The sequence below is a fragment of the Tachypleus tridentatus genome, unplaced genomic scaffold (genome assembly GCF_004210375.1).
Source record: "Tachypleus tridentatus isolate NWPU-2018 unplaced genomic scaffold, ASM421037v1 Hic_cluster_1, whole genome shotgun sequence".
NCBI lineage: Eukaryota > Metazoa > Arthropoda > Merostomata > Xiphosura > Limulidae > Tachypleus > Tachypleus tridentatus.
In genome coordinates, this window is record NW_027467777.1 from 18564928 (window position 1) to 18581336 (window position 16409).

A 16409-nucleotide genomic window follows, 5' to 3' on the forward strand; every position below is an offset into this window, starting at 1 on the left:
AGCTTAGTTATTAAGTTTATGATCACAATTTTGTTGTTCTTGGATCAAAACAGGTCATCCAAACACAGTTTACGTACAAAAACACTTTAATTGTTCATTTTTGTGTTTATAACTATTTACACTTATGTAATTTTAAATCAAATATCTTTTTTTCTACAATAAAACATCAGATATAAAATTGAAGTCAAAAATTTCACAAAATAATTAAAACAGTTTTAAGAGGAAGAATGGTGGGTCAATTTCTCCTTTTACTTTCAAACATTCATGACGAGCAGAATACTTCAGTAATACTTAATATTTCTGACTGCCAGACATTTTCCTAAACAATTTTAATATTTCCGAGTACCAGGAATTTTCCTAAACAATTTCTGTCACAACAGTTAGTCAAGTACGATGACTACCAGAATATCAAATCACACTCAATATGGTTATAATATTTAAAATAAGGTATTACGGCACATTTATCCCTGATTTTCAGGCTTAGGAAAAGTAGATTACTCTTAAACATTAGAGCCTTACCAGAATATAAACATTACCAACTGAAATTAATAATAAATATACAATGTCCTGTGTAAGTACCCACAACCACATTATTAATAGATATAAACGGAGTTGCAACAAGCTTACACAGGTGTCATTAAAAAGTATTTCAAAACTGAAAACTACGTTCCCTTGGATTACATTATCATTTCTAAAATGAGCTACAACAACAAATTCGTATCTGAAAGAAACAAAATTCTTTGACAACAGAACATAATACAAGTAAGGCTTCAATGTTTCACAATCACATGAGCTCCTTACAAAATATATATATGTCCTGGACTTCCCAATTCCATAAAACAGATGTACATTTCAAGGTAACATCAGACTCAATAAGCAAGTGGTTTGCACTGAACACTCTAGATAAACATTACACACTTATACCTATAAGCTATTCATACTTGAAACATTTAAAATGTGCATCATCTGTGAAACATACTTTTAAAAATCTACTTTTAACACTGTACAAAAACATATTGTTACCCACCAAACCTGCACTTCAGGCAGTGTTACTTCTGTTCATCAGAACCCAAAATGTTGATTTTCTATTTTTATATTACTTGAAGTGACAATTGACAGTTGGTTTTATTAGAGCTAATAATGTAACAATTAAAAGTTGGTTTTATGAGAACTAAGAACGTGGATATTAAAAGTTGGTTTTATGATAACTGAAAATGTGGTTATTGACAGTTGGTTTTATGAGAACTAATAATGTGGTTATTGACAGTTGGTTTTATGAGAACTAAGAACGTGGATATTAACAGTTGGTTTTATGAGAACTAAGAACGTGGATATTAACAGTTGGTTTTATGAGAACTAAGAACGTGGATATTAACAGTTGGTTTTATGAGAACTAAGAATGTGGATATTAACAGTTGGTTTTATGAGAACTAAGAACGTGGATATTAACAGTTGGTTTTATGATAACTAAGAACGTGATATTAAAAGTTGGTTTTATTAAAAAGTTGGTTTTATGAGAACTAAGAACGTGGATATTAAAAGTTGGTTTTATGAGAACTAAGAACTAGCTCATATTGAAGGTGTTACAATTCTTAGAAATAAAACAAGTCACACGTAGTATCACACAGAAATGAATATGGTCTTAGTACAAATAAATCAAAATGTACACCACAAACATCGGTGTACTAAAACGAATTTAACAGAACCAATGCAGTTGATTCAAACTGTCTTTCAATATACATTCAGAAAAATTAAACTTTTATAAACAAAACTGTACCTGTGCAAATAACAAATGCACTGGTAGGTATTATTAAGTCAGCAACTGAAACTGTAATAACCAAAGATTTACAATCAAAATATTAAACCGTAGATACATTAAGAAGTTGTGCTACATCAACCAAGTTCTTAGTTGGAAAATTTCAAACCTAATACAAAAAACTGATAAATAATGTTATCAAACAGGTACATTTATGTATCTTGCCAGTAACAGAAACTGTCACAGAAATACAGAGTATTTTATTTCTAGCACATTTCACATTGTTCTTTGCCAACTGTTTTACCACAAAATAAAAACAATGTTTATACATCATAAATGTGAGCTACACTATAAACCATAATAAATGATTTTAAGTCTGAAATTTTGTCCTACTTCTCTTAAGTAGAAAGTTGGACACGTACTTCACCTGGTGGCACAAAAGGAGACAAATGTACGAGTTTAATACATATTAATTTGTTAAATTTATACTAATTATGAGAATGATTCTTATCTAATAGTTTTATGTGTTCTTTTTTGTAAATTGCTGCTATAGAAACATTGCTGTTTAGCAAGTAAACAGACCTCAAAATTCTCATGGGCACACTTATGTCAAATATTTAATAGTACAATGACAGGTTTACTCTACTGATTTAACACTGTCAAATTTGAATATGTTATTTCTTACAAACTTCAGCTGGTTGTAAACTGTACTTGTCCCAAGACACATCATTTGTGTTATTATTATGAGTATTATGAAAGTATGGTACAAATACAGCTATCCTTTCATCCTAGATTTTTGTAAAATAGGATAATTTTTATGTTTTCTGCTCATGTGTGTGTGTGTGTGTGTGTGTTTCTAATCTGTTAAACTGACCATGCAAATGAAAGGAAATCTATGTAACTATTTTCTCAAACAAATTTAACTTTCTTTCTAAGCAATCTATTCTCAAGTTTGCTAAAAATAACAATCAAGGTTATTACCAATTACCCTTCACTGGGCTGTAGACACGACCCAAGGTTCAATACGTCCATTGGAAACTGTCATGAAACTGACATCCAAGAACCTTGACTGGTCAGTCTTGAAGACACCAACATTTTAAAACCTCAAGTAAGGTATGATAACAGACACAGTCGGAACTACTGATGACTAAAAACAAAGTCTCTAACCTCCAGTTAAAGTGTGCTTACACAGAACTTCATCTCTGTTACAGAAAACCAACCATGATGATTAACTAGCTAAATTACTTTTAGAATGTGTCAACAGAAAACTGAAAACATGCACTTTTTCTTCTATTTGATATTTTTACATTTCAATCAAACATATTTTTCCACTTGTTTTTTTCTTGGTATGGAGAAACGGCTTCATTGTCTAAGACTGCCAGTTCTCACCTTCATAAAGGTAAACATTAGCAATAATTATTTACAGCAATAAATCGCTACTGATACAAAGGTTTAGATTTCAGACCCAAGTATAATTGAAAGATTTTTTAATGCATGAGTAAATTCTAACCAACGTCTTTTTCTCAGTAAATATTTAATTTAAAAATAAAAGACAAATATTCCATGCTGATGTACCATCAAAGAAAATACAAAACAAATTTGTAAAAAACGTACTAATTCAAATAGCCTTCAATCACATTTGTAATCCAACCATTTACTAATAAATAAACAGCTCCATCTAGTATTAAAAATAATTAAATGGTACAGAATATAGTGATATGTCTAGTAGATGACTCCGAACCACATAAAACCTCCAGATTCACCTCTAACACCAGACTACAGTAACCTTCAGACAACTCTACATTTGAAAAGTTCTGTTACAAACAATTTGAGTCCAAATTTAGTTTATTTCAGCTGTTTTCATTCCTTTACCTTTTGGAAATTGTTTGTTCTACAACATTCATTATAAATGATTACTTCATGTAGTTGACACAAAGTTAACTCAGTCTTTAGCTGTACAAGTTTCTTACAGTTAAATACTAAGTTTTCAGTTCTCCTAACTATATTCACAAAACTTCCCAGCAGATTTTCACACATCTCTCACTTTACAGCTAAGTTTGCACACACACTGTTTATTATTCTGAACCACTTCTCAGCTGATACTCAGCCTTGTGGAACACACTGTTCATTATTCTGAACCACTTCTCAGCTGATACTCAGCCTTGTGAAACACACTATTCATTATTCTGAACCACTTCTCAGCTGATACTCAGCCTCGTGAAACACACTATTCATTATTCTGAACCACTTCACAACTGATACTCAGCCTCGTGAAACACACAATTCATTATTCTGAACCACTTCTCAGCTGATACTCAGCCTTGTGGAACACACTGTTCATTATTCTGAACCACTTCTCAGCTGATACTCAGCCTCGTGAAACACACTGTTCATTATTCTGAACCACTTCTCAGCTGATACTCAGCCTCGTGAAACACACTATTCATTATTCTGAACCACTTCTCAGCTGATACTCAGCCTTGTGGAACACACTATTCATTATTCTGAACCACTTCTCAGCTGATACTCAGCCTTGTGGAACACACTGTTCATTATTCTGAACTACTTCACAACTGATACTCAGCCTCGTGAAACACACTATTCATTATTCTGAACCACTTCTCAGCTGATACTCAGCCTTGTGAAACACACTGTTCATTATTCTGAACCACTTCACAGCTGATACTCAGCATCGTGAAACACACTATTCATTATTCTGAGCTACTTCACAACTGATACTCAGCCTCGTGGAACACACTGTTCATTATTCTGAACTACTTCACAACTGATACTCAGCCTTGTGGAACACACTGTTCATTATTCTGAACTACTTCACAACTGATACTCAGCCTTGTGGAACACACTGTTCATTATTCTGAACTACTTCACAGCTGATACTCAGCCTCGTGAAACACACTATTCATTATTCTGAACTACTTCACAGCTGATACTCAGCCTTGTGGAACACACTGTTCATTATTCTGAACTACCTCACAACTGATACTCAACCTTGTGATGAAACACACTGTTCATTATTCTGAACCACTTCTCAGCTGATACTCAGCCTTGTGAAACACACTGTTCATTATTCTGAACTACTTCACAACTGATACTCAGCCTCGTGAAACACTATTCATTATTCTGAACCACTTCTCAGCTGATATTCAGCCTCGTGAAACACACTGTTCATTATTCTGAACCACTTCACAGCTGATACTCAGCCTCGTGAAACACACTATCCATTATTCTGAACTACTTCTCAGCTGACTTTGTTGTCCACATCAAATAATTTCATAGATAAGTTTCAATTCTTCAAGAAATAAATCAATTTTTCACAACATTATGTTACCTATTTCTTCTCATACAAGACAGTACTAGCAGTGAGGGTTTCCAGCTTATGATACAATTGGCTCTAATATTTGTAGGTAAGAACATGATGACAATATATTTAATTAGATGTTACCACATTTTTGATCTAAGTAAGCAGACTGCTTTGATCAGACGTTAGAACACAACATGACTAACACTAACATTTTTGTTTTCAAAGGTTTAAAATAATGGGAATACAAATTAAACTGAAAAAAACAAGTAATGGAAGAAGCATGACAACAACACCCAGAGCCTCCAAGTTTCCACAACCATTCTGTTTATATGCTTACTAAAAATAATTAATTTTGTCAACTTTCCTCTAAACACAGTACACACTTAAAATGTCTAGGTTTAATAATAACCCAATATCTGGTAGTCCTAACATTTCACACTTAAAATGTCTAGGTTTAATAATAACCCAATATCTGGTAGTCCTAACATTTCACACTTAAGATGTCTAGGTTTAATAATAACCCAATATCTGGTAATCCTAACATTTCACATATGAAATATCTAGGTTTAATAACAATAACCCAATATTTGGTAAGCCTAACCCCTATTCTAAAGGTATGTAAACTCATTGTTGTAACAGAGTTTTTTTCTAGCATATTTTGATTATTAGAATTTTGACTTTGGTATTTACCTTAACAATCATATTACGGTTTTCAAAGTGTGGCCTCTTTTCAGGTTTCACTTTATTACAATTCAACTAAATAATTATAAGGTTATTTTCCTCTTTACTCTTAAAAACAACCAGCATGTAACAGTTTTCACTGCTACTTTAAACCTTTGTAAACAGTTCACGCCATTAACTACCACCTTATCCTGATACACCGACCCTAGAACTACTGACCAAATATTTACTGATATAATCTTCCTACGCAAATCAAATTAGATCACCTTTTAGACACTGGAAGTATTTACCTCATACGTAACATAATAATTGTCATTCTTAAATAATATTAGAAAGTACAACACAAATAAAACTGTTTATAGTTTACTTCTCACTGCCACGCTGACAGTAAATATATCTTTTATGTGCATGTAAATAATGTTTTCAGTCTTAATTTCTTCTGTTCCAAAACTCTCCTAAACTTTATGTCTCACACTGGGAGGACTTGTTTATTTTAATGTATTGCAGAGAGACTGAAGAAGTCATGTAATGCAGTACTTGTATGCATAAAGCACAATAAATCACCATCCTTTCTTCCAGGAATTTATAATTTTGACACAATATTATTAGCATGGATCACGATTATTAGGTCCAATCTTGAAGTTTGTTATGCTAGAGTTATCCTGATGTCAGTTAACCAGCTCCACGGATACAAAGTGCTTCAGACGCTCCAGGTATTGTCCATAAAGTTCAACGTCGTTGTGGCCAGCACCTTCCACCCACAGTGGCTCCACTGCTCGAGGACATCTCTCATAAATAGCAAGACCGTGAGAAAATTCTATAACCTCGTCCTCAGTTCCGTGGATCACCAGCACAGGTGAAGACACTTTATGAATCTTATCAATGCTGGAGAGTCAGAATAAAAACACAATAATAATGTTTATTTTGTTCAGTAGGTACACATAAAATTATAAAAAAAGTTATTTAACCAATGATGAATTTAGAGATACAAACAGCAGACTGAGAAATCAGCCCTGTTTGTTAACCTGAAGATGACCTAAGAAGGTCAAAACATTATTTTGTACTTTAACTAAAATTTTAATACCCATACCAGTCATCTCAAGAATTGTTTCTATTTGAATTTCCCACAAAGCCATCTTGAGAATACGCACGACTTATTTGTCTATCTAAACAGTCTCTTAACCATTAAATAAATTAATTAAAAAATCTTAAAGCCAGTTCATATCATTTATATAGTTATCAAGCTTTCTCTTAAACTCACTTAAAGTTGCTGCTTCTACAACATCCAAAGGCCAACCACACTGTCAAAAGAAATGAAACTGTCTCAGCTGAAGATGACAGCTACCCAGCCAAAATTATATTTATGTTCCCCTAGTCCTGCTGTTATCACTGTTAAATATGAAATATGTTAAAGCATCAAAACTATCAACTCTCTGTAAAAACACTTCAGTCAAATCCCCTCCAACTATTTTTTCTTTCAAATAAACTAATTTTAAATATCTTAATTTCTGCTCATATGACAACACCTTCATTTCAGGAACCATTCTAGTCACCCTTCTCTGAATCCTTTCCAACAATTCAATGTGCCTATGGTAAGGCACCCAAAACTGAACAGAATATTCTAAAAGTGATCTAACCAGCAACGTATACAATGAAATTATGACTTCTTTTTCTAGACTTGTATTCAATATTTCTGGAGATACAATCATATCTGCCCTACGCTAACAACAGCAAACTGTTCAGATGGATTGAGAGAATGATCAACTATTACACCAACCAAGATCTGTTTCTTCATGACATTGTTACGGTTATTCCTTCCAAATTATATTAAGTTACCAATATCCTACACTGAAAATGTATTTCTGAATGATAAATACCTCCTGCCACAAAATAGCTTTTGTCAATTACTACTACTCTCTATCAGTACAAACGTTTTCAATACTCAGCGTTTCATCTACAACTTCTGCACATCTCCATACAAAGATCAAACAGCATCTCTCTGCCAATAGGAGCAGGACACAACTCCTATCAGAAACACATTTTTAGTGTTGGAAAATGCTAACTTCTAATTCAATCTCTTATCACATCTTAGAAATAGTTAGAATTCACACTGAACTGTTGGAGAGCCAATGGAAAGAACAAGTTCCTTTTGAAAAGTGTTCAAAGAGAAAACATCACATTTCAGGAGGAGATCGAACCACATCTAAGCCAAGTGTACTCTTCACTCTTTTATCACTGTGTAGCAAAGATAAAAGGCAGAAAAACATCCCAAGTTATGTGCAACTGATTAATGGGACTCCTGAGTGTCAAATGGCTGGAGTGCAACATACTGTTGTAGTAGTTTGACCTTATCCAGCACCAGGTGGTCTCTGGAATAATGCATCAAATCCATAGCAAACAGAAGATCACCTACGTCTCCATCCAGAAACACAAACTGGTAGATAAGACAAACTTCCATACCAAAATCTGTCTCCACTTGCACATATTTCTAACACCAGATGTACTGGGAACCAACATTCAGTGGATGGTAGGAAGGTGGAAAGCCCTAGTAGGATGACATCTTCAGTTCAAAACATGGTGTCAAGAGGTACAATACCTCCATTCTATAGTAGGAAGGTATGCACAAGTGGGAAAATGTGTTCAATCTAGCTACAACCAATACCAGATCTGTTAGGAACTAATATCCAGCAGATGTTAAGAAAATCAACCACAAAGCTGGGGTGCATCTCTAGACCAAAACCAGGTGGCAGTGGGCAAGTGTTATCCAGGCTATGGTAGGAAGAGGAATACTGGCTAGCATATGTATGAGGACTTACTTGGCTGGACTGTTTCCAACTGACATCAAAATCATTGGGAATGAACATCCACAGCATGATAGGTAGAACGAATGTCTCAGGAGGAAGAGAAAACCACCATCATGGAGATGTGTATTTATATCTGTGGCATGGCAGAGTGCTTCAACCAAAACCTGATGATATCTGGAATTATACATCAGGTCCACAGCACGAAAGCTAATACGATTCTAATTATGAACAGGTCTCCTCCAACCAACACCAGACCCATTTCGGAATATACTTCTGGAGAATGAAATGAAGAAGGAATTCCATGATAGGAAGTATGATGCACCATTTTCCTCTCAACCAAACTGTATGATCCACTGTTCAGGAGAACAGGTCTTCGTGGTTTATCACCTAAACAGCTAGGAACTGGTGAGGATTCCCATATTCCACTAGAAGAAAGAAGGGAAAAATGAGTAGTAGTCCAGAGGACCACATCACTGGAGACAGTACAACAGATGACCATGATTTCCTTTGAAACTTGTGACCAGTAAAGGTTCAAACTCTTGACCACCATGTTTTATGTCTTGAGTCCTAACGGATATTTGTATAAGTATGAACTCCACTCTTGAATACTCTATATATCAAATAACACACACCCTAGAATTTCTAAATAATTTCTATTGTTAGTATGCTTCAAATCTAACCAAATCTGACATTGCTTCATGTATAAGAAAAACAAACACAACAGTTGACAGAAATGAAGATTTTGTGTGAAGCCTGAAATGTTATAATAAATGTTCAGCAATTTAAATCAAAGCTGTTGCACATAATCTGAACAAGTTCTTTTACAGCAAGAAGAGTAAACTATTAAGTAATACTTGGTTAACTTCATTTAAGTTTAAAGTTATGAACATTTTTCTAAAATTAAACATACTTTATGTAGATGTTCAAAATTACTAGTTATTTGAATAACATTTTGGTATAATTAAAACTAGTTGTATTAAGGATGTTTGCTCAACATATTACTAAACATTTAGCAAAAAATCTTTATGGTTAGTGAAGGTAATGTTCTTGGATTGTATAAATGTTATTATCAATAAAAACCAACTTAATAGACATGACTAAAGGAAATAATACTGACTTATAATGGTAGACATGACTAAAGGAAACAATACTGACTTCTAATGGTAGATAATACTAAAGGAAATAATACTGACTTATAATGGTAGATATTACTAAAGGAAATAATACTGACTTATAATGGTAGACATGACTAAAGGAAACAATACTGACTTACAATGGTAGATATACTAAAGGAAATAATACTGACTTATAATGGTAAATATTACTAAAGGAAATAATACTGACTTATAATGGTAGACATGACTAAAGGAAACAATACTGACTTACAATGGTAGATATACTAAAGGAAATAATACTGACTTATAATGGTAAATATTACTAAAAGAAATAATACTGACTTATAATGGTAGATATTACTAAAGGAAATTATACTGACTTATAATGGTAGATATTACTAAAGGAAATAATACTGACTTATAATGGTAGACATGACTGAAGGAAATAATACTGACTTATAATGGTAAATATTACTAAAGGAAATAATACTGACTTATAATGTTAGATATTACTAAAGGAAATTATACTGACTTATAATGGTAGATATTACTAAAGGAAATAATACTGACTTATAATGGTAGATATTACTAAAGGAAATAATACTGACTTACAATGGTAGATATACTAAAGGAAATAATACTGACCTATAATGGTAGATATTACTAAAGGAAATAATACTGACTTACAATGGTAGATATACTAAAGGAAATAATACTGACTTATAATGGTAGATATTACTAAAGGGAATAATACTGACTTATAATGGTAGATATTACTAAAGGAAATAATACTGACTTACAATGGTAGATATTTCACTCAAACCATCAAAACAGTATTCTGTTTGTTTATTTGTTTTTTGAATTTCGTGTAAAGCTACTCCAGGGCTATCTGTGCTAGCCGTCCCTAATTTAGCAATGTAAGACCAGAGGGAAGGCAGCTAGTCATCACCACTAACTGTTGGGCTACTCTTTTACCAACAAATAGTGGGATTGACCGTCACATTATAACGCTCCCATGGTTGAAAGGGCGAGCATGTTTGGTGCAACCGGGATTTGAGCCTGTGAACCTTGGATCACTAGTCAAATGCCTTAACCCACTTGGCTACACTGGGCCCAGTATTCTGTTGCTATCAGTAATATTAATATACCTGTACGATATATTTATAATCAAACTGATTACCATTTAAAACAGACAGTAACCCCTATTCAAAACTCTTGGAATAATATGTACCCAAGGAAGGATATGAACTTATTGGATAGGGTTAAGAAAAGATTTGCTTGTAAGTACCAGGATATTTCCAGAGATGGATGAGTGATCCTATATGTTGAAATAAACTTATTTAATGTTGGTATGAAGTTATCTTGTTGAAGATAAAATATGTATTCACACTTGACGATTTAGGTACAAACATAATTTTTGTCAGATTTTGCTTCTTTTTGCATTTTTTTGGATGGGTATATAGAATCAAAAGGCTATGTTTGAGACAAGTTCTTTATGTACATGGTACAGGGGGTTGTGAACAAGTCATATGGCCTTCCACACTGCTTTCACAAGTTCTGGTCTTAAAGTATTAAAATTTAATAACAAACAACAATGTAGTTTTATTTTGTTAAGGGTCTTACAAGTTACATTCTGAGTGAATGTCCATATTACAATAAATGTTTACTCTTTCCTTCTCAGTAGATCTGTATGAAAGGTTCGCATTACATAATATTTAAAAACCTGTTGGTCCATCTCAGCTGTTCCATCCTCAACACCAAACTAAAACTGCCAAATAAATACAATTTAAAACAGTTTAAAGCCAACCTATTCCATAGACCAACCACCCTATTTGAAAAGTAAAATTGTTTTACTTGAAGGTGGCTTCCACCTTACCTAAATTTACATTTGTACCTCCTAGATCTATAATTCTTGCAGTTATACATGAAAAATGTTGAACTGTTTGGTCTCTCAAAGTTGACTTCGCTGATCCATCATCCACAATTCAAATCCAGTCTCTGTGTTTCAGAAAATGATTGTTTTTTTCTTTAACAGATGTTAAATGTTAACTTCAACTACTTCCAACAGCAATTCATTTCATAAGTCAGTCACTCTGTTAAAAAAAATGAACCTTAGGTGTAGCTTAGTCTGTTTTTATAAACCATAAACTCACGTCCTGCCTTTCAGTTAACTTTAGAATATAGCACAACAACACGAGAGACCTTTATCTGATTGATGTCCCAAATATCTTATCACATTCAACAAGATAACTTCATACCAACACTATCCTAGATGTTGATATAAACTTGTATCACTTATCCATCTCTAGAAACATCCTGGTATTACTGGGAGATCTTCTCTTAACCCTATCCAATAAGTTCATATCCTTCCTTAGGTGCAAAGTATCCCAACAGTTTTAAAATAGGGGTTACTGCCTTTTTTGAATGGTAACCAATGTGTTTATATCATACAGTTATATTACTACCAGCAACAAAATACTGTTTTGATGGCTTCAGTGACATATCCACCATTATCAGTCAGTATAAGTCATTTTAGAATCTGAAACACTTCAGTGAAATCACCTATTCTTTTTTCAAGACAAAACAATTTTAATCATTTTAATTTCTCCTGATATGACAACCTCTCCATCCGAGCTACTGTTCTAGTAATCATTTTCCAACAATTCAATGTGATTCCTAATATAAAGAGCCCAAGACTGAACACAATATTCCAAATGTGGCCTAACCAGTGGCCTATACAATGAAATTATAACCTCTTTAGACTTGTATTCAATACTTCTGTATATAGAATATAAAATCCTATTTGCCTTACCACAAACAACAACACGTTGCTTGGATGGCTTCAGAGACTGATCAACCATTACAACACTATATCTTTTCTTCATAATGCTCTTAGGGTTATTACATCCAAATTATGATAATCCACATACATTATCTTGCATGTGTCATAATTAAAACCCATCTGACATTTATTTTCTCAATAAATGATCTAAATCCTTTTGTAAATCAGTAACATCTTCTTCACAGCCACCAACAAAGTTATGTAATTCATTGATTATTCCTTTATCTGTATCATTAATACAAATCAAGAGGAATAGTCCTAAGACTGAGCCCTGAGGTACACCACTTGCAACATTAACCAAGTTTGACAGAACTCCAGACTGAGCCCTGAGGTACACCACTTGCAACATTAACCAAGTTTGACAGAACTCCAGACTGAGCCCTGAGGTACACCACTTACAACATTATCCAAGTTTGACAGAACTCCAGACTGAGTCCTGAGGTACACCACTTGCAACATTAACCAAGTTTGACAGAACTCCAGACTGAGCCCTGAGGTACACCACTTGCAACATTAACCAAGTTTGACAGAACTCCAGACTGAGTCCTGAGGTACACCACTTGCAACATTAACCAAGTTTGACAGAACTCCAGACTGAGCCCTGAGGTACACCACTTACAACATTATCCAAGTTTGACAGAACTCCAGACTGAGTCCTGAGGTACACCACTTACAACATTATCCAAGTTTGACAGAACTCCAGACTGAGTCCTGAGGTACACCACTTGCAACATTAACCAAGTTTGACAGAACTCCAGACTGAGTCCTGAGGTACACCACTTACAACATTATCCAAGTTTGACAGAACTCCAGACTGAGCCCTGAGGTACACCACTTGCAACATTAACCAAGTTTGACAGAACTCCAGACTGAGCCCTGAGGTACACCACTTGCAACATTAACCAAGTTTGACATAACTCCATTTGTAACAATATTGTCTTCTTTTATCCAGCCACTCTTGTATTCAACTTAAGTTATCCTCCACACTTACAGAAATATTACAAACCTTTTATAAGGAAACTTTTCAAATGATTTCTTAAACTCCAGATACATCAAACCTACACCCTTACCTACAGCAGTAACATTTCAAAACATTTGTAATGCAAGATGTCCCCTCAGTGAAACCATTTTCACTATCCAATAAAATTACAGACTTTGTTAAATGACTTTGCAAAGTATCTTTTACTAGACTTTCCAGAACGTTTCCCGCAATTGATGTAAAACTCATAGGCCTACAAATACGGAGACAACTTCTGTTGCCTCCTTTGAAGATAGGAGTGAAGTCAGCTAATCTCCAATCTGTTGATACTTGCTTACTATTTAAGAACTTACAAACAAATTCTGGCTCATATACCCACCTTTGAAACTCTCAGAGAAATATCATCTGGTTCATGGGGTATTATCATTCTTTAAACTTCCCAATTTATTTTAACAAACTCAAAATTTATGCAACTGTCTTGTTCAACTTTGTTTTCATCTATTAATTATTCAAAATACAGAATATTTCTGAAGTGTTAATTAGTAAAAACTGAAGAGAAAGCACAATTTAATAACTTAGTCATATTGTCATCATCGGTCATATCCCCATCTTAAAAGTTTGTTTACCCCCAATCTACTTTAAAAAATATTTACTGTTTTAAATAAAGTCCTATGTTATACATGTACTTAAGGCTTGACATTTAGTAAAACTTAATTCTTTGTAGTGATTTCTAAAAGTCATATATTTTCACTTGAAAAAATGAAAACATTACAAGTGTACCTTGGAAACGCATCAAAAAACCAAGTCCTTTTGGTGTTTGGAAAGGCAACTCTCATTCCAGAGGTCAATGGTGAGTGTAAAATAACTGCACCCACTTCATATCTAGACGCCAAGTCCACAGTTGGGACAGTTCCTATACTTTGGCCATAAACAATGATATTTTCTGGGCTCACACCATATTTTGTTCTCAATGCATGCCAAGCTGCATCAATGTCAGCATACAAGTTTTTTTCGTATGGTTTATCGCTACTAATTCCATAGCCTGAGTAATCATAACTAAATATATTACAATTTATCCGAGACCCTAAACCTAAGTAAAAACTGCTCATTTGTCCTAAATCAACAGCATTTCCATGACTGAAAAGCACTGTATATCTTGCACTAGGGGAACAACGTACGTACATACATGCTATGCGATTTCCTCTGGACGTTCGGGTATAAAACACCTCAAAGTTTTCTAATTCTTTCTGTGAATATTGCCATTCAGCTCTGTCTGATAATTTGAGAGTGAACTTTGTCCCAGCTTCATCAGGAGTAAATGAATATGTTGCTTCTGGGGGAAGGAACGCCAACTTTGCAGCAATTCTAGAGGGAAACGGTGGACAACAAAAGAGACAACAGATGTCACTGAACGATAATCCATTCATATCCGACTTTTTCGGCATTCGTGGTGGTGAAACAACAATTAGAAGTATAACTATTCCTCCACTTCTAAACTTTTATAAACGTCTACGATGGCAATTACACCATAATAATAAATCGACAAACAAAACACAAATTCACTTTTAAACTACAATTCGAATTCACTTTCTTTTCTGAATGTCAGCATTCACCACACACCCAATTGAACTCCACTTATGACGTCACAAAGATAGTACCGCACTTTGTTATTTTGTAAGTCTGATTGGTAGATAAAATAATAATATTAGTATCAAAATTATTCAAAATACTTAAAACGTATTTCGTAAGAAAATATTTTTACAATTTCTGTTAAAATATTATATTTTACATATTTCTTTACTCAAACTACGTATCACTCTTGTTGTTTAGTATATTAATACCAAATAAATGTAGCACAGTCCAAAGTCAGCCAATGGAGAACATCGGTTTGATAAATGAAATAATAAAAAAGTAGTAAGTTAAAAGTTTTCTTGGTAATAATTTTCTATTTATAACATTACATTTTATTTTATTAATACTTGTTTTCTGCTATCAAAGGATAAGTATGAGAAATGCATCTGGCTATATACTATACTATGTAATACATTAATACAAAAACAAAACTCGCTAAGAAGCTTGTGCGTGTATGTGTTTTCTTAAAGCAAAGCCAGATCGGGCTATTTGCTGTGTCCACCGAAGGGAATCAAACCCATGATTTCAGCGTTGTAAGTTCGTAGACTTACGGCTGTACCAGCGGGAAGTGCAAAGAAGAAGTAATGCAAAACTGTCGTTATGAACTTTGAAACTATTTCGTAGTACATTGTGTTAATAACTTGTAAATATTTGTTAGTATGCAGACACCCAATGGAACAGCGGTATGTTTCTGGACTTATAACACGAGAAACTGGGTTTCGATATTCGTGGTAGGTACAGCAGTGACATCCCTTTGTGTAGCTTTGTGCCTAACTACAGAAAAACAAACTGTTTTTAATGTTAAAATTTTGATCAGAGGGTACAACTGTTAAATGCACCTATTCGTTTATTCAAATTTTGATCAGAGGGTACAACTATTAAATTCATCTATTCGTTTATTTAAATTTTGATCAGAGGGTACAATTGTTAAATTCACCTATTCGTTTATTCACATTGTAGACATATTCTACAAATACCCTTTTTTTTTTTTTTACAGGATACCCTGCGGTGGGGTAGAGATAAGCTTACGAATTTATAACACTAAAATCCAAGATTCGATTCCCCGAGGTGGCCACAGCAGATATTCCAATGTGGCTTTACTTTAAAACAACAAAATAATAATAATAAACTTTACAAACTTATAAAGGAACAGAACTGTAATTTCCTACCTGAACAACATTTTATGTAGAAAATAGGTGAAACAATCTTTAGGGTTAAGTTATAGTCATTCTTGGTTATAAGAAACTTATTATAGAAAAACAAAACAAAAACAGCCAG

The 16409-nt window shown here is 33.7% G+C and overlaps 1 protein-coding gene across 1 annotated transcript; it reads right to left on the bottom strand.

The window, feature by feature from the left end:
- Positions 1 to 2281: 2281 nt before the first annotated feature.
- LOC143241667 (alpha/beta hydrolase domain-containing protein 17B-like) lies at positions 2282 to 15144 on the bottom strand. The gene is made up of 2 exons (XM_076484896.1): positions 14280 to 15144; positions 2282 to 6644 (listed from the first exon to the last, which is right to left on the bottom strand). Exons 1-2 carry the CDS (start codon positions 14942 to 14944, stop codon positions 6428 to 6430), a joined length of 882 nt encoding a protein of 293 aa, XP_076341011.1. The 5' UTR covers positions 14945 to 15144; the 3' UTR covers positions 2282 to 6427.
- Between the last annotated feature and the right edge of the window lie 1265 nt (positions 15145 to 16409).